Raw genomic sequence first — 19324 nt, forward strand, 5'->3', positions numbered from 1 at the left:
GAGCCAGGGCCTGCTGCTGGGATTACTGACACATACTTCTAGCAAGTCCCAGCAGGCAGGCCGAGACGCTGCGCTCTGCCCGGGGCCACACATTCACCCGCTTCCATCGGTGGCACGTTTCGCTTGGTAAAGAATGTGAAGGCACTGCACCTCCAGCGATTTCACCCAGGACGCTGAGGAAGAAGGGAGGGAGGGGAGGAGGGAGGAGATAGGGAGGGAGGGAAGAAAGACGAGTCGGGGAGAAGGGGAGCAATGGCTTTTGACCGTAGCAGCCCCTTACCCCACCCCAACCCACTGTGGGTGGCCAGTCAGTTGCTGACCTCTTGGCCCAGGGAAGAACAGAAGGAAGAGAAGGAAGCAGAGGGATTAGGGTTAAAAGAGATGCAGGGTGTCAATTCCTACTTGGAAGTGCTAAGTTTGGGTCACCTGTTCCGCTTGTCCAACACTTAAACCTCCTGAGGAAAGGACGTTCCCCTCTGGAGGACCACAGCATCGTACATTTAGAGTTGGAAGGGACCTTAGAGTTTATCTGGTCCAACCATTTCATTTTATAGAGAGGAAGTGACTTGCTCAAGGTCACACAGATAAATACTAAGTGGAAGAGCCTGGATTTGCTCTCCCATATTCTGATCCCAAGTCTTCGCATACCATGTGACATCTCATCCTTTCCTCCCAATCTGTTACACAGATGGGGTCTCCCTAGGGTGATAACAGGTATTAGTACCACCCAAAGTACAGAATCACAACTTGCAAGAGACTTTGAAAGTCATTGAGTCCAACCCCATACCTGAGCATAAATAGGCTAGCTTCCTTCTCCCAAGAACCCCTCTGCTTTCTTCCTCCCTATCCCCCAATTCTGATAAAAATGGCTCTTTGTGACCTTAGACAAAACACATAACCTCCATGGGGAGTCAGCTTCCCCATTTGTAATAGAGAGATAATGTAATAGAAGAATAATTATTCTAGCTGCTCCACAGGGTTACTGTCACCATGAGGAGGGTCTCAGGGGTCATTCCAGCTCTCCTAGGCTCAGAAAAAAGGCTCACATGATTTTTAAATGGCACCAATAGGAAAGGGTCTAAAAATACTTTGGATCTGCCCCCCTCCCAATTCTTGTTGCTGTAATTTCAACTCACCTCTTTAGTTCTACTAACAAATGATGAGGCCCTCGTGGGAATGAGAACTTGAACCCGGAGCTTCCCAAGCCACCCAACACAGTCTTGAGACAAAATGGAGATATCTAGCTCCTTTGAGCTTTGCAATTCACTCTGTTCAAGACTCATCAATGACTCTCCATGCCTTTAAAAAACAAATTGAAAACCCCCTGCCTAGCATTTGAACTCCACAATCAACAATTCACCTACCTTTCCAAACATCTCCTGTTAAGCCCCTAATTCCAGTCGGGTTGATCCCTCAACATCCCATCATCGAACTTCTGCTATATACTATCATTTCTTTCAAGAACCTCTCCTTTCCTCATTCCCTTATCCAAGACCTACTCATTCCTCAGGGTCTTATTCAAATGATACTCCTTCCACAAAGCCTTTCTTCACCAACCCAGGCCCCAGAGTCAGAAACCATCCCTTCTTCTGGACGAAACAGTTTGGTACAGACATAGTGAACCTTTCCCCTCAGCCATTCAGTATGAAAGGAAGTGAATTCTAGAGTTTATCAAGCACATGACTAAGAAATATAATAAAGAGATTTATCTCAAGTTGGAGTATTTCCATAGGATAATATAGTTATTTACCAAATATTCCCTGCATCCTTTTGACAAACTTTGTGCACCTCCATGGGAACACATTTATTCTGGGTTGGGAAGCCCTGGTTTAATAGACAAAGCCATGGCCTGGGAGTTAACCACAGCTGAGCTGGAATCAAATCTTGGCTCTGACATTTTGTTGTTGTTGACTTGTTTCAGTCGTGCCTGTCTCTTTGTGACCCCATTTGGGGTTTTCTTGCTGGAGGAGTTTGTTATTTCCTTCCCCAGCTCATTTTATTGATGACGAACTGAGGTGAACAGGGCTAAGTGACTTGCCCAGGATCACATAGTATCTGAAGCTGGATTTGAACTCATGAAGGTGAGTCTTCTTGATTCCAAGCCCAGTGCTCTATCCACTACGCCACCTAGCTGCCATTTACTACAAGTCAATTTATCTCTCTGAGGCTCAGTTTTCTTATCTGTAAAATAAGGATAATGATACTTATACTAACTACCTCCTAGTGTTACTGTGAGGAAAGTGCTTGCTAACCTTAGAACACTAGAGAAAGATGCTATCATTCTTCTTATTACGGTCACGTAGGTAGTGTACCTGTGACGTCATTGGTTCAAAGAACTCCCAGGTGAAGAGATTCCTCCTGCCAGTTCTCTGAAATCCTAGAGTTGCCTGATGCCCAATGAGAAGTTAAATGGTTTGTCCAGGTCACACAGCCAGTATATGTGAGAGGCAGATCTTGAATTGTTCCTGGCTTTGACGCCCACTCTCTACCTACTATACAATACTGCCTCTCCCATTATCACACACTAAGTGGTTGTCTTATATGTGATAGTATGTGATAATAGGACAGGCAGAAAATGGCAAACGCTCTGGTATCTTTGCCAAGAAAATGCCCAATTGGTTCATGGAGAGTCAGACATGACTGAAACAACTCAACAACAACAATAAATGTGCTCATCTAACCTGATTAATAATCTCTCCTCTCTTCCCTCTCTTCTTAGCGCTTATGAAACCCATTGACATTACTGTCTTTTGTTTGTTATTTGGGAAATGTTAAGAATTTGAGGGTTTTCTCCCCATGTATATGTCCTGTTGCCCTGCAGTGTAGTAGAAGGAGCCACTGGACTATATCCTGACTCTGGCACCAGCTCTGCCTCTAACTCGCTGTATGACCTTGGGCAAGTTACTTCCCAAGACTCAGGGCCAGGCAGACCTCTGTTTCTTCCTCTAAACTGAAGAGCTTCTCAAGAGTGAAGCCCTATTTCCAAGCTCCTTCCTCCATCATGCTGCAAATTCCTTGGAGGGTAGGGACATCAACTCTCATCGGTTCAATGATGACTAGTGGAAAAAGATGAACAAACTCATAGATTTAGAGCTGCAAGGACATTTAGAAGCCATCTAGTGCAACCTCTGCCTTTTACAGATGAGGAAACTGAGGCCCAGAGAGGTCAAGTGTTTTGCCCCTTGCCCAAATGACAGGGATAGGATTTAGACCTGAGTCTAAATACATTGCTTTTTCCACTGTGCCAGTTGGGGAATGTGTGGATTATTTAGCTTAGAAAATCAATAACCAAGAAATATTGCCTAGGTCTTTCCTATATCCACTGTGAACAGGACCAGAGGAGTCTTCTGGATCTAAATTCCATGATATTATGAAGTCCATGAACCTCTTATACTGTTATGTGTGTGTGTGTGTGTGTGTGTGACAGTGTGTGTGTGTGTGTGTTTCCACAACTAGACCATAAAGTCCTAGAGGACAGGAACCATATCTTAAATGTCTTTTGTATTCCTCACATGGCCTAGCACGGGGTACTCTTTGCATATATGTTGAATGAAACTAACTTGAAAGGTAACCTGAGGAAATGAATTGTAGTAATAATAATAGCCAGCATTTATACAGTACATTAAGGTTTACGAAGCCCTTTGCACGTGTTACATCATTTTATTCTTACAACAACCCTGAGAGGTATGTGCTTTTATTAGCTCCATTTTACAGATGAGGAAACTGAGGCACAGAGTAGTTTAATGATTTGCCCAGGGTCACACAGCTAGTGAGTGTCTGAGCAGGATTCAAACTCAGTCAGGTCTGCCAGACTCTATAAGCTTTGTTTCCTCCATTGGTCCTCTTAAATTTAACTTAGAGTATCTAATTTAAAGCAAGACCGTAAATATAAAATGTTATATGTAACGGGTGATAGTAGATGGGGATGCCTGCTGAAATTTCCTTTTCCAATCCACAGTAACCATAGAATGGAGATCTAGTTCAAGTTCCCTCTAAATACATGAATACCTTCTATAATAACTCAAAGAGATTCAAAGCCTCTGCTAGAATATTTTCAGAAACAGGAAACTTACTCTTCATTACTTAGGCTTCCCATTCCATTGTGAGCTTTCGTGGTTAGAAAGCCCTAACACTTATTGAGCCAAATCTGCCTCCTTGAACAAGACACTCTATCTCTGGGTTCTGGGCATTTTCTTTGGCTGTCCCCCATGGCTGAAATGCTACTCTTCCTCATCTCCAACTACTGGCTTCTGTGACTTCCTTTAAGTCTCAACTAAAATCCTATCTTGTAAAGGAAGTATTCCTAACCTCTCAATTTTAGTGCTTTCCCTCTCTTAATTATTTCCTGTTTATCCTGTATGTAGCTTCTTTGCCTGTTGTCTCCCCCATTAGATTGGGAACTCTCTGAGGGCAGAGATGGACTTTGGCCTCTTTTTGTATTCCTAGTGCTTTGCATAGTGCCTGGTCCCGTAATAGGTACTTCTTAAATATTTATTAATTGACTCACTGACTTCTACTCCTTGGTTCTAATTCTGTCCTCTGGAATCACAAAGAATTTATTTAATCTGTTTCCCACGTGACAGCCTTTCTGGTATCTGAAAACAGCTGCCTTGTTCCCCTCAAGTCTATTTTACCACAGGACTAAACATCCATTTCCCCCAGTGTTTTTCATGATTTCCAGATCTCTCATAATTAAACTTAAGCAGAAATAAATGTAATTTTTAAAAATCCATTTTAGGACAAGAGGGAACCTGACAATAGCAGTTCATGTGAAGAAAACACAGAGGTCTTAGGTGACCAGAAATTATGACCAAGCCAACTGTGACACATTTGTTTGAAAAATAAAATGAAACTAAAAGCAAACATGATTTTAGATGGCATCAGCAGAACAGTGCCCAGAAGAAGGGAAATCATAGTCCCAAAGTTTGTTCATTTCTGAGCACATCATTTTAAGAAGGGTATCGACAACCTGGAACACTTTCAGAGGAAGATGATGAGGATGAAGAAGAGACTGACGACTAGGCTATAGAAGGGTCAGCTGAAGAAATTCAGGATATTTAGTCTAAAGAAGAGAAGACTCAGGGGACAAAGGGCATTATTACTGTTTTCAAGTATTTGAAGGTCTATCCTGTGAAACAGAGATTACACTTGTTCTCCTTAGCCCCTGATGGCAGAACTGGGTGCAATGGAGGGTAAAATTAAGCAGAGGAAGATTGCAGGGGATAGAACAAAGAATTGTCTAAGAATGAGAACTGTCCAGCAATGAAATAGACTGGCTTGGCAAGATAGGAGTTGTCCATCACTCAAAGTATTTTCAGCAGAGGTTGGTTGAGTGACCCAAGTATATATTAGAAGGAATCTCTGTATTATGGGAAAACAGGATGGACAGGAGTTTGAATTCAGTGACTTTTAAGGTACTTCCCAAGCTCTGAAGAGTCAATGACTTGAATTGGGCCTTGAAAGAGAGGGACTGGATAAAATGTCAGATTTATAGTCACAGGTCCTGGGTTCAAATCCTTGCTCTTCCACTTACTATCTGGGTGATTCTGAGCAAATCATTTCCCTGCTTTGGATCTCAGTTTCGTCATCTATAAAATGGGGGGTTGCACTAAATTACCTTACCTAAATCGATTATACTTTGAAGAAGGAGCATTCTTTGGAGAGAATGGGGAAGAGGCAGGAATGCCCATGATTTGTGGAGGGGGAGAGTAAGGCCTGGCTAGAGCAAGTAGGAGACTATGCTTGCTACTTGCTACCATACTACAGAAAGAAAGGAAAGATAAGATTTGAGGGGGAAATTGGAGTTTACTAAAGCTTTGATGCTGATGGTTTTCCCCTTCTGCTTGGATTAAGCTCAAGAGAACCAAGCCTTGTAGCCCTGTTTCTCTCTGCATGTGAATTGGAGGCTGAAGCTTCACTCCCACTAGTATCAAGATAGTGAGGGCCCACAGCATGGACTTCCAGTCCCTTAAGAAGAGTCCTTTCCTTAAAGCTTCTGAAGATGGTCACAAAGCAGGGATTCTAAACTTTCTTTATGTCATGGACCCTTTCGGTAGTCTGGTGAGGCCCATCGACCTTTTCTTAGAAAGTTTTTAAAAGCATAAAATAAAATATATCGGATTTTACAAAGGAAACCAATTATATTCAAATAGTTATCCAAGCTCATGGATCTCCTGAAATCTTGGTCTGTGAACCCCAGTTTAAGAATCCCTGTCTTAGAGGTACCAGGGATTTCTCCATATCTTTCTATCTATCTCCTCTTTTCTATTCTCAGAGCCACCATTCTACCTATATCCTTTATTGCACCGGATGGATTACTGGTTGTTTTTTTTTTTTTTGGCTAGGCAATGGGATTAAGTGACTTGCCTCGAATCACACAGCTAGTAAGTATCAAGTGTCTGAGGCCGGATTTGAACTCAGGTCCTCCTGACTCCAGGGCCGGTGCTCTATGCACTATGACACCTAGCTGCCCTTGGATTACTATAATATCCACCTAATTAGTCTCCCTGTCTGGCTGGTATCTCTCTTCTCCAATCCATCAACCTATGGTGTTCATGTTATCTTCCTAAAGGACTATTCTAATTATGTCACTTGGGCATAAAGCCCTTCAGTGATCCCACATTGCCTATAAAATAAAACAAACTCCCTAGCTTGGCATGTAAGACCCTCCATAATCCAGTTCCAGGCTGTCTTTCTAGTCTTTCAGCACATCATTCCTCTTTACATACTCTATTTCTCCTCTAGACAAATCAGACTACCTGATATTCTCTGGTCTTATCCTAACCCTGTGGCCTTGCATCCTCTGTCAAAAGTGACTTCTCTCTTCTTACCGTTTTGGACATCTCTCAAGTATATAGCATATTACCACTTGTTTTTATAATTTTTTGTGTGTGTATGTATTTGTCTTATTCCCCTTCTAGACTGTAAGCTACCTGAGGGTGGAATAGAATCTCTACCTCGTTTCATCTTTGTAGCTCCAGGGTGCCTTGGACATAATAGACTCTTCAAAAGTGTCTGATGAATTGAATTGAATTGCAAGGCCTTGTGAGAAGTACAAAGATGAATAAGACTTGAAGCCTGCATAGAAGGAGTTTGGAATCTAGTAGAGGAGGCAAGACTCACAATAGGAAAAGACTACTAACAATACCAGTCAGGGATAAGTGCCAAGTTAGAGACAAGTTAGAATGAGGTTCAAAAGAGGGAGGGATTTGTGTGGCTTGGGGTGGTCAGGAAGCAGGCAGCTATGGGGTAGGGGAAAGAAAGTGGAATTAGAAGGAAGATGATTCAGATTTCAATCCCAGCTCTGTCACTAATTCACCATGGGACTTTGGATGAGTCAGTTTCCCTCTCTGAGTCTCAGTTTCCTCATCTATAAAATGAAGGGATTGAATAAATTGATTCCCTGAGGTCTTATTTAGCCCTATCTCTCTAAAGTTCCAAATGGGAATTTGAGTTGATGACGCAAAGTGGAGATGAGGGAGGACATTTCAACTGGGGAGAAGGAACAAAGGTGAGTTGAGAATTACCTCATTGGAAACATGTTTTCAAGTGTCCACTATCATCTATATGGTGTGTGGAAGGAACAATGAGGAGATTCATCTGTGTTTGTGTTGGTGAGTAATGGAAAAGTGTGCTAAGTAAAGGAGTTGGGATTTTATCTTTGAGGTAATGGGAGCCATAATGAGTTCTTGAGCAGGTGAATGACACGAGGAAAGTACTATTTTAGGAACATTGATCTATGAACAAAGAGGGTGGAGATGAAGAATGGATGAAGAAAAAGATGTCAGGAACCTATTGAATTAATTAATCAAGGTACGGTAGTAAGAATGTAAGGTGTGGCAGTGGACCTGGGAAAGGAAGAGGAAATAGATTGCACTGGGTAATTTAGAATAAAATCTTTTCTAGAATGAGATCTTAAGGCTAAAAGGAACCTTAGGTCAACTAGTCCAGTCTTTTATTTAATTCATACCATCAGAGTAGTCACTCATTCTGTTTGAACACCTTCAGTAACAAGGAAGTCACTACCTAATAAGACAGAAATTCTGCTTCTGCATATCTCCAACTGTTGGGAAGCTTTTTTCTTATATGGTGCCAAAATTGGATTCATGTAACTTGTACCGATTGCCCCTCTCCCTTCCCTTCTCCTGCCCAGTCAACAGTACTAGTTCTGCTTTCTGGAGCTCCATCAAACAAATCTGATCCCTCTTCTCCAAGATCCAGCAGCTAGGTGGCACAGTGGATAGAGTGCTGAACCTGCAGTCAAGAAGATTCTTCTTCCTGAATTCAAATATGGCCTCAGACACTTACTAACTGTGCCTGACTCTGGATAAGTCATTTAACCCTGTCTGCCTCAGTTTCCTCATCTGTAAAATGAGCTGAAGAAGGAAATGGTAAACCACTTCAGTATCTTTGCCAAGAAAACCCCAAATGGGGTCATGAAGAATCGGATATGACTCAACAACAACAATAACTCTTTACGCTATCTCTTCAGATATTTGTGGACAGCATGTATTTACTCCCTAAGTCTAAATACCCCCACCTAATTCTTTCAACTGATATTTAGATGATGTGATTTCTGGTCTCTTTATGCGTTCATTCCCTTCACTCCACTCATACTACAGCCAACCTAATTCAAGCCCTACTTATTGCTTACAAGGACTATTGCAATATCCTCCTAATTAAAGTCCCTTCATTAAGACTCTCCTCCAGGGTTTTAACTAGGGTGGGGTCATGGGGTTTTGCCCCAGGGCAAGAAATTTAGAGAGTACTGATAGTGAAAGCACCAAGCTCTTTCCCTACCAGTTCTCTTTCCTACAGAGGCATCTTCCTCCCCTACCCAACCAATGCTCTGATGGTAGCTTGGAACTAGGATGCTTTTTCTCCCTTAAGCAATTTAGATATATTTCCTCCTTCAGATGGTGGATCCTCAGCCCACATTCCCTCTCTTTCCACCTCTCAACTTGTCCTAGATATAAAAATATGGCTCTGATCTTCCCTCTCCAGTCCATCCTCCATATAGCTGCCAAACTAACATTGCTAAGGCACAGATTTGGCCACGTTCCCCTCATGCTCATGAAGCTTCATTGGTTCCCCAGTGCCTCTAAAATCAACCCCCAACTTCTCTGGCATTTCAAGCCTTTCACAGTCTGGCTCCCTCTCTCTTTTCAGGCAGATTAAACACTACTCCCCTCAGGCATTCTACATTCCAGCCAAACTGGAACATTCCACCTCCCATCTCCCATCTCCATGCCTTTGCACAGGCTACTTACTCCTCATGCATGGAATGCTCTTCTTGCTCATCATTGTCTCTTGGAAACCTTAACTCCCTTCAGGGCACAACTCAATGGCCAATGTTGAAAAGAGCACTGACTCCTGGTTATTTTGTATTTATCATATAAATATGTGTGCGTACACATATATACATATATATATATATGGTATTTAGTTATATATGTATATTTTATTTTTTCTGATAGGATGTAAGTCCTTTGAGGTCAGGGACTGTTTTGTTTTCATCTTTGTAACTGTAATGCCCAAACACATAGTAAGTATTTATAAATGCTTGTTGAATTCAGTTGTTAATTTCTCTTGTTCCAAGTCTCAGATGTCCCTTCCAATTTTCTCTGCCCAACAACATCCTCCCCATCCTTCAAGTCCCAGTTTGAGCCCCATCTTCTTCTGGAAGTCTTTCCTGACCACTCCAGCCCTACAATGATCCAATTTGGTTAGAGCCTACAATGTCTAGAGTGAAGAAAGATAAGACAGGAAAGGTAGGGTGGTGCTGGATTGTGGTGGGCCTTGCACTTGGTAGACACAAGAGAACCATCAAGACTTTAGTCCAAAATGGAACTCACATTTCCCCAAAAGCCCATGACTTCTCCAAATTTCCTTGTTTCTACTGGGGGTACCACCGTCTTTCCAGGTAACTCCTCTTCAACCATATCTAATCAGTTGTCTAGTTATGTTGATTCTACCTTCACGATGACATCTGTCTCATCCTTCCCTAAGTCTCTACTTATATAATGTCTATCCTAATTCAGAACTCATCATCTCTGGCCAAGACTATTTCAATAGCTTCCTCTTGTTCTTCCTGCTTCTAATTTCCTCTCCATTTTATCTTCCACACAGCTACCAAAACGGGTATTCCTAAAACACAGCTCTGTTCACACCACTCACCCCTCCCCCACTAAAAAACCTATAACGGCTCTCCATTGCCTCTAAGATTTAAAATATAGACTCCTTAGCCTGGTAATCAAAATTGTCTACAGTCAGTCTCTCATCTTCCTGTTTGGTGATTTTATACTATTCCCTTCCCACATTTTCCATCCCAATCAAATGATCCTGCTAGCAGTTTCCAGTCCCCATCACATTCCATCTCTTGCATCCCCCATGTGTGAAATACCACTTCTCATGTGAAGCCTTTCCTGTATCCCTTAGTTTTTAGAACCCTCTCCCTCTTGAAATTACTCTGTATTACTTTCTATGTGCTTTGTATTTACTTACTCATGTGCATAGCACATTCTTCTCTTCCCCCAGCTGAATGGAAGCTCTTTGAGGATAGGAACTTTCATTCCTGTCTTTCTATTCCCAGAGTATACATAGTATTACACATATAGCATACGGTAAGAATTTATTCAATAATTGTTGTGTTGAATTTGGTGAATTAATTTTTTTTGATCAGTGATATGTGCCAAATCAATGTGAAAGAAAGATTACCCTGGCAGTATGAGCAGGCTGCATTGAATGGAGGGAGGATAGAGATGGGAAGATCTGGAAGGATTCTATTGCAGTAGTCCATGGGGTCATAATGAGAGTTTGTACCAGCAGAAAAAAGAGAGGAGACAGCACATGCAAGTCACAATTCTGAAGTTGTGGTCCATGGACAGATTTCAAAGGTTCTGTTAATTTGGATGGGAAAAAAATACATCTTGATTCTCAGTAGCTTCTAACTGATATGTAGTATTTTCTTCAGTAGGCAAGAGACCACAGTGATATTAGGCTTCAGTAGATTGCCAAAGGGGCCTGTGACACAATGTTCAAAGACCCTGCATTAAAGGGGGGTATTTCAGAGGAGGAATTCAAAGGACTTCGTAAATGGCTTGGTAATTTAGAATATGAAGGAGCTGGATGAATTGGTCTCTTAAATTGCCTTTCGGTTTGAATATCCCATGATTCCATGACACCATGCCAATGGTGGTACAAATGCCACGAGTTCAGTCTTGCTTTTTTATGGCTTTAGCCCCATAGGTAGTCAGGTCAAGTCTCATTATTTGCATTTTCTAGAAAAGGGAATTGAGATTTAGAGAGATTCTGTAACTTGACCCAGTAAGGGAGAGAGACAGGACTAATGCTGATCTGATTTCTGACCATTTATCCCATGTGCCTTCTACTATGTCACACAGATCTGGAGTCAGAACATCTGGGTGCATATCCAGAATTATTAGCTACATGACCTGGGATGTCAATTAGCCTTTCCTGAAGAAACCTTAGTTTCTTCATCTGTAAAATGAGGGGATTGGATTCAATGACTTCTATGATACATTTTAACTCAAAATCTATGATCCTAATACCAGCCATGAAACCACAGCTATGCAGAGAGCAAGCAGGACATTAGGATGGCTTTGAAGGCATGCGACATGTAAGGGCCAGTATACCTTGTTACTCATACCTTCATTAGAGGGCTATGCCTACTTTGGGTCACTGCAGTTTACAGTAGCAATGAGGAACTGGAGGGTGGCCAGAGAAAATTAAGAGAAAGCCCAGACAAGCTTGTACTATTCTAGAAGGCTTCTTGGGATAATGGAAAATCCTGGATTCCAAGTCAGAAAACCTGGGTTTGAGTCCCAAGTCTGTTGCTAACACCAGGTGTTTGACTTTGTTAAGTGATTCTCTCTGAGCCTTAATTTGCTCACATGTGTAATGTGGGAGTGGAGCTATATAGTCTAAGGTCCCTTCTAGGTCTAATTTTCTATTTTTATTTTTAAGCTGTAACATCTTAGGTTGTAAGTCTCCTCCCAGCTCTGATAATGTCTGTTCTAAGGTCTTTTCCACGTTTAACACCCTATGTGTTCAGCACCCTTTTAGTTCTCTGAGGGCAGGGGGTTGAACTGAATGACTTCTGGTTGCTGCTTGCAGTCTGTGGGTTCTAGGATTCTCTACTGAGCTCCTCATACTTATCTCAGTGAGCTTTGATTTTGTGATTTGGCAATTTAGTTAGTATTTCACTAACTTCATATTCCTGAGTCTTTCTAATTCTTGTTGCTTCTCTTTTCTTGCCCTGCCCAAGCTCTGGAGCCAATCTCTCTCCCATTTCTATAAGAGTTTCCTTCCAGAATTCCTTTGAGGTAGAAGTATCATTATCCTTATTTTACTGATGAAGAATGGGGAGGTTCTGATAACTGACCTGACTTGTCCATGGGCATTGGATCAAGAATTTGAATCTAGGTCTTCTGATTCAAAATGCTGAGAGTTCTTCCCAGGATCCCAAGGCTGCCTCGGACCGAGGGCTCTGATAGGGGGAATACAGCTTTTCCCAGCTTTGTTGCTGGAAAGCCCAGATCAGGTTCTGGGGGATGGGGCAGTTTTTCAAAGTCCCTCAGTGTGTTGCCAACACCTCCCTCTCAGCACCCCCCTCTCTGCAGACTAACCAACTTCAAAAGCCTAATTGCCCCTGATTTGGGCTGTTTCCTTGTTTTGTTTCTCAGGTGAGGAGGTTCCCTGGTCAGTCTCACTTTTATATGCAATGGTTGTTACCACAATGTCTCAGCTATCAGTACTTTCCACTGCTTGGGAGAGCATTTTGAGAGGAAGTGATGGCTCAGAGGTGTCATAATTTTTTTTTGGGGGGGGGTTGCAGGAGGCATGAAACAAAAGAATAATTAAGAAGGCAAAGGGTAAAAGAAAAGGGTGAGAATTTAAAAGGCTAAAAACAATGCCCCTTCCAGTGAAGTCAGAAAACCTAGGTGTGAATCTCACACTAAGGGGAGGATGCTCTTACTATTTGTGTGACCTTAGGTAAGTCACTCCATCTCTCTTGGCTTCAGTTTCCTCATCTGTAAAATGGGATGAACTAGACTTCTAAATCATAGAATTTCGAACTGGAAGGGTTGGAGGAAATCTAGTCCAGCCTTCCTCAAACATCTCTTTCTCACAGATGAGAAAACTGAGACCCAGAAAGGTAGAACAACCTGTCCAAGGTCAACCAAGTAACAAACCACCAAGCCCAGATTTTGAATCCAGGTCTTCTGAGTCCAAATCCAATTCTTGGGCTTTCCATCAATTCTAGCTGGTTTGTGTAAATGCCTGGGCCTTCTCTGCGGTCAGCCAGCTCTGAGTTTTTGATCATATAATATGTTTTGGGGTCTACACTTAAAGAGACGGAGGGAAAAGAAGAGTAGCTGAGGGAAGGAAGACACCCTTCACCCTCTCCCCTAGCCCCCCTTAGCTTTCTTGCTGCTCCTTCATTTCTTTCCAGGGGGACTACAGTATCTATTTAGCTCAGGAAATGTAATGAAGGACATGGATTAGACTCATCAATCCAAAGATATCATCTGACCTAGCTTTAGAGCATGGGATTGGGAGGCTCTAAGTCATATGGGTCTTATAGATAAAGACAGAATGGAAATTCTAGACTGGAAGGGAAATCAAAGACCATTTAATTCAGTTCCTTTAAGAGTCTTCAGGTGAATGTGGAAAAATTCCCTTCTAATAATAATCGTTAATATTTTCTAAATCATTTCAAGGTTGGTCAAACTCCTCCCTCCCTCCCCGATTTTCCCTTCAACGTACAGCAAACATTTATTGTCTATTGTCTATGTGGCTTTGTGCTAGATGCTGGGGAAGATATAGAGAAATTTAGAGAAAATTCTGTGGTAAGACCGCTTCACAGTCTGGGGGGCGGAAATTAGACACAAGCACTGATAATTATAATACATCATATTACATAGTGAATGCTTAGAAGAGTATAATACAAAATGCGACATGAGGTCTGAAGGGGAAAGATTTTAACTGACCCATCTCAGGAAGGAAATACTTAAATGTAAGTATGATTATTCCCAGTTTTTACAGATTAAGAAACTGAGGATCAGAAGTATGGCTGAGCTTGTATCTGAGGTATCTTTGAAACCTGGTCTTATTTTTCTAAATTCAGAGCTCTTTAATTGCTTTTTATATTTTATATTTACTTCTTCATGTACATGCTATCTCACCCCAGCAGAACATAAACCATATGAGGTCAGGAAATATCTTTTGGCTTGTCTTTGTATCTCCAGAGAGGTTTAATAGATAAGAGAGCTAGTTGCCCTGTAGCCAGGAATACTTAGGATTCAAGTCCCATTCATACTGGCCATAAGGCAAGTCACTTAACCTATGCATCCCTCCAACACTCAGTTGCAGAGAATACTCTGACCTATATTAGTAGAGGGAGTTTGCTCACCAGAAGTTGCTCACACCAATAAAATCACAAATCCAGTTTCTGTCTCCAGTGCCTGGTACACAGTAAGGCATTTAATAAATGCTCGCTGTTTTTCCACTATACCAGGCTGCTGGATATGGAGAATGGGGGGAGAGGAAGAGGTGGAGAGGGGAAGAAAATGGGGGTATGTTGTTGGCTATGGGAGACCAGAAAGAGGTAGCAGCTTTTGGGATAGTGGAGTAGTGGCAATACCACCCTCTTCGGCATTAGAGGACCTGGGAGCTAATCTAGCTATGGTACTGTGTGACCTCTGGTAGATATGGACCTCAGTTTCTTTATCTGTCAAATGTGGGCGTTGGCCACGATAATCTCTATCCCAACTCTAAAACCTATGAAATCCCAAGCGGAACTCCAAGATTTCTCAGAAGAGCAGCCTGACATTGGCCCTTCGACTTGCCAGACATCTCAGGTTGGAGTGACTAGGCAGGGGGACCCCCTGCGACCCAGGGTTCCTAGGGCTATCTCTGAAAACTAAACAAAATAGAAACGAGAGGAAGGAGGTTGTGGTGGTGAAAGGAGGCCCAGGCAGACAAATCCCTGCTCGAATCAATCTAGTCCCAGGTTGTCCAGGAGAAAACGATTTTAAAGGCAAATGCCTGCCCAAGGAAGGAAGAGGAGGAGGTGTACTTGGGGAGGCCAGGCCGGGGACCAGGGTGGGGGGTTGGGACTAGGCTCCCCAGTGACAGGAGGGATATTTATATCAGTAGTTTGGCGGCGGAACGTACTTCCTTCTCGCCCCAGGAATGCGGCTGCCCCGGGGTTTCTAATTAGGGCTATGGAGCAGGGATCTGGCTCCAAGTAACAAACATCGGCGGCACACCTCCCCGCTGCACCCCCCACCCCCGACTTGCAGGTGTCCTCTGCTCCCCGTCCTGCCCCCGCCCCCCACCCCGCCAATGACCCCGACTCCACTGCTTTTGGTCTCTTCAGTGCACACCAATTAGGTTCCTGAACACACGTAGATTCCTACACAGACACCTCACCTCGGCCCCCCCTCCCTTTCCTCCCCATCGTCCCAGCACTTAATTCTGGCTCTGCTCCCTCCTCCCGGGCGGTGTGAGACCCGCGACACCTGCTCAGGTTCGGGTTCTGTCCGGTTGGCCTTCTAACTGGAGTTCTAATCCGGGAGCCACACACATTTCCACACCCTACGCACCATCACATTCCTGGGGTGGGAGAACAAGAGCCCAGGCCGACTGAAGCCACAGGTGCTGCAGAGCCCCGGGCCTGCGTGTCTCTGCACGAATGTCTGTGCATGTTTGTGTGGGGGTCTGTGTGTATGTTCGGGTCACTGTGTGTCTGTGCATGTGACAGTGGGAGCTATGGGGTGGGTCCGCGTGTTGGATGGTATGTGTGTGTATGTGTGTTGCGCATTCTCTGTGTATGTTCCCAATGTGCGTGTTTATGCCCCAAGGTGGAGGGAGGCGTTCAGGATATGTGTGTGTGTGTGTGTGGGGGGGTGTGTATTCAGTGTGTCTGCAGTGCAGTGCGTATGCCCGTGTCGTGCGCGTCCGCGATGTGCAATTACGGCGAATTAGCATCGCGCTGCTCGGCGGTGCATTACCGTACTTACTAATCGCCGTTCCAGCGTCACCGCTCCCCGGGCGGCGGCGGCGGCGGCGGCGGGGGTGCAGGCGGTGCACTCCGTGCTTCCTCGCCCTGCTCCTGTTCGCCCGGACACGGTCTCCTTATCGGAGAAGGGCCTCTTCCAGGGCAGAACCCTTCTTCCCCGTCTAAAGCTAATTCTTCCCAAGCCCAGTAAGTTCTTATCCAGGGCTGCTGGTCTAAAACAGAGCGGGGGACTGCGCCCCGAGCAGCCGAGAACGAAATCATTCCTAGTCCCGCAGCCTCCTTAAGAGGGGCAGCCCCACCAGCGTTCACCGCCCACCCCCCCACCCTGGGAGCTTAGCTTTCAGGATGAGCTAAAATCCACCCCTTGCCCCCCACCGCAACCCCCCCGCCCCCGACAAACACACTAACACTCATACCCTCCCTCCACCCGTCAAGTCTCCGGAGGCACAAGGACTTCCGAAGGAGTGATATATATATATATTTTTTTTTCTTAAAGGAAATCGACAGACACTTTCCCTGAACACCCACCCCCAGCCTCCCGGAATGGGGAACCCTCCCTCACTCCCCTTTAACTTTCATTTACGTCTAGGAGAATTTCTTCCAAATTTCCCCCAACCCGACCCCAGATAGTGCCTGCGGCCCTCTGCCGCCCCTGCCAGGGTATCTAGTCCCATTCGTCACTTTCCTTCTGGTCCTGACCCTCTTCCCTCCCCCTCCCAATATCTAGTCCCATTCGTCATTTTCATCCCCTCCTCAAGTCCTGACTCTCCCACCCCCACTCCTCCCCGCCCAGTATCTGGTCCCATTCGTCACTTTCATTCCCCCCCCCAACCCCCACCAGTCCCCTGCCATATTTGGGGACCTTGCTACCGCCTGACAGGTCAGAGGGAGCAGACGGAACCCCAGTCACCCATAACAACTATATCACTCCCCCCTCCCCCGCCACCTCGCTCCGCCCCACCCCCTCCCGTGAACCATCTTAGGGGGAAAAAAACCCAGAAAGAAAGAAAAATTATTATCGGATTAAATGTACTTCGGCTGTCTCTCTTCTCTCTCTACCTCCTCCCTCCGCCCCCCCCCGCATAATTATGCTAAATCTTAGGCACAGGCAGGTCGGAAAGGGGAATCAGGAGACTTTCTCTATCCTTGATCTCAATGCTCCCCTTATTTCCACCACCCCACTCCCTCCACCCCTCGCTCCCTGGGCTCTTTGCAAGTGAAAACTCCAGGGTTTACCCTCAGGAGAACGGCCCTCTAGGCGCAGATGTAAGTCAATAGCGCCGGATAGGCGCCCAGGGCAGTTGGGGTTTTAACTTGGGCTTCCGACGGGGTTAGATTAGATTCTGGCCAACATCAGTAACTTCCAGCCCCCTTCCCTCTTTAATAAATCCCCACCTTTTTCTGCCTTATAAGTCCGTAGGGGGAGGGTTCTAGGGAAGAGAAACTTCGAAGGGATAGTCTTCTCTTTTTCGACTTTAACTCTTAGAAGATTTCACTTTAATTTCATTTAATTCTTGGGGCTAGAGGAGTTACTGAAGAGGAGGAAAGCGCAGGTCAAGCCCTCCACCTCTTCCCCCGTCCCCAATTGAGAGTCCCACCGGACCCCTTCTTTTTCCCAACTCGATCGCTCCGGACGCTTTATAACTACCTCCTCTCACGACTAAGTGGCGCAATCTTAGCCTGCCAAAAGACCCCCTTCATTGGCACCGCGGACTAGGCACTTGGGGGGGAAGCAGAAGCCGAGCCCGCGGTGCAGACGATGAACCCGCAAGTTCGCCGGAGCGGGAGGTTGAACACCCCTATCTCGGGCCCTTAGCACGGGGAGAGACAGGGAAAAGACGGGCCGAGAGAGATTGCACAAGCCTTGGTCCTGCCCCTGTCTCACCCACTCTGGTCCCCTTTCCTGGTTTTTTTTTTTCTTTCTCTTTTTACGTAACTTTTCTCCTCTGAAGTGTTCGGTCTTGTCTTACCAACTTTTTTTTTTTTTAAAGTTTGTGTATGTAATGTATGTCTATAAGCTATACATAACGTATGAAGAGAAACCTATTTCTTCAAGAAATTTTTTTATTTTCTCATATGCCTCTTTTTCCTCCCCTCCATCATTTCATCTCTCCTCTTTTCCTCTTTCGATTCCTATCCCCCTTTCTTCTCCTTTCTCCTTCTGTCTGCTCCGTTCGGTTCCCCTCCCCCCCCGTTTCTCTTTTTCTCTCATCTTCTGTCCTACTCTCTCCAGCCTCAACTGTCCTCGTCCATCTTCTGACTGCTCTTTCCTGCTTTTCTCTCTCGTGTGTCAGAGCGAAATCACCTGGAAGCGCCGGTGTCATCTAGAATCATTAGCTCTTTAATTCGGCAGCAGGCGCTGGCTCGAGTAGATCAAAGCCCCCGGAAGCTCCCTTCACTACCCTGTCCCACCCGGGTCAGTGGTGTGGATTGGGGGGGGGGGAGGGTGTCACGGTACCAACGTACACAGGTCAAAGGGAAAAAAAAAAGTCATTGAGTTCAACTCGACCTCCACTCCCTCGCTGCAATCCCAAAGTAGGGAGACCTGGCGGAGGGGGGGCAGAATAAAGATAGAGATATTCCCTCCCCTCTTCCCGCAAGTCGAACTTCGGACCTCAAGGGGATCCGGCCCGAGTAAATGCTAACACAGGGTCGAAACTCGGGAGTGGCGGCTGGGGCATGTGTTCAGTGGGGAGAGGGAGTGGGGGGGGAAGAAGGGAAGAGGTGAATTTGGGGAAGCCACACTCACCACCAGATCGGGTAGCTGCCCATCGCCTGCTTCAGCCCGCAGAGAAAAAAGAAATATCCAAACGGGGCCATCGCCACAGGAGCAGGAAAAACAGCAGCAAGCCCTCCTCCCAATTAGACTTTTTTTAATAGAAAAATTCGAGGTTCTTCAGGACCTCTCACCCCAGACACGGGGAAAAGTTGAAAAGAAGAGAAAGAAGGGGAAAAGAGGAGAGGCGCCCCCCTCCCCCCTCCCCTGGAGCCCCCTCCTGGCTCCTGTGCGTCCCCCTCCTGGCAGCGAGGTGTGCGATCGGCTCCTCTCCCCGCCTCTCTCCCCCCCCCCAACTAAACTCTCCTAGGAGAGAGACTAGAGCAGGTAAGAGGGAGCCAACTCGCTTTCCTCGGGCGCCTTCGGGAGCGGGCGGGGAGGGGGGGTGGAGAAGGAGAGAGCAAGTGTGAGAGAGAGGGAGAGAGAGAAAGTAAAGGGGGGGGGACTCTTTGCGCCCCAGCCAAGACAGTGAAGAGCCGGAGAGGCAAATATTTAAGAAGAAG

At 45.1% G+C, this 19324-nt stretch overlaps 1 protein-coding gene across 1 annotated transcript in view; it reads right to left on the bottom strand.

Moving 5' to 3' along the window:
• The window catches only part of WNT3A (Wnt family member 3A), a 95311-nt gene extending 76302 nt beyond the window's left edge, over positions 1–19009 (bottom strand). The window contains exon 1 of the mRNA XM_027842167.1: positions 18795–19009. Coding sequence (XP_027697968.1) covers positions 18795–18865 — 71 coding nt within the window. The 5' untranslated portion in view covers positions 18866–19009. The remainder of the gene's footprint in view (positions 1–18794) is intronic.
• Between the last annotated feature and the right edge of the window lie 315 nt (positions 19010–19324).

The sequence above is a fragment of the Vombatus ursinus genome, unplaced genomic scaffold (genome assembly GCF_900497805.2).
Source record: "Vombatus ursinus unplaced genomic scaffold, bare-nosed wombat genome assembly UNPS02014867.1, whole genome shotgun sequence".
Lineage (NCBI taxonomy): Eukaryota > Metazoa > Chordata > Mammalia > Diprotodontia > Vombatidae > Vombatus > Vombatus ursinus.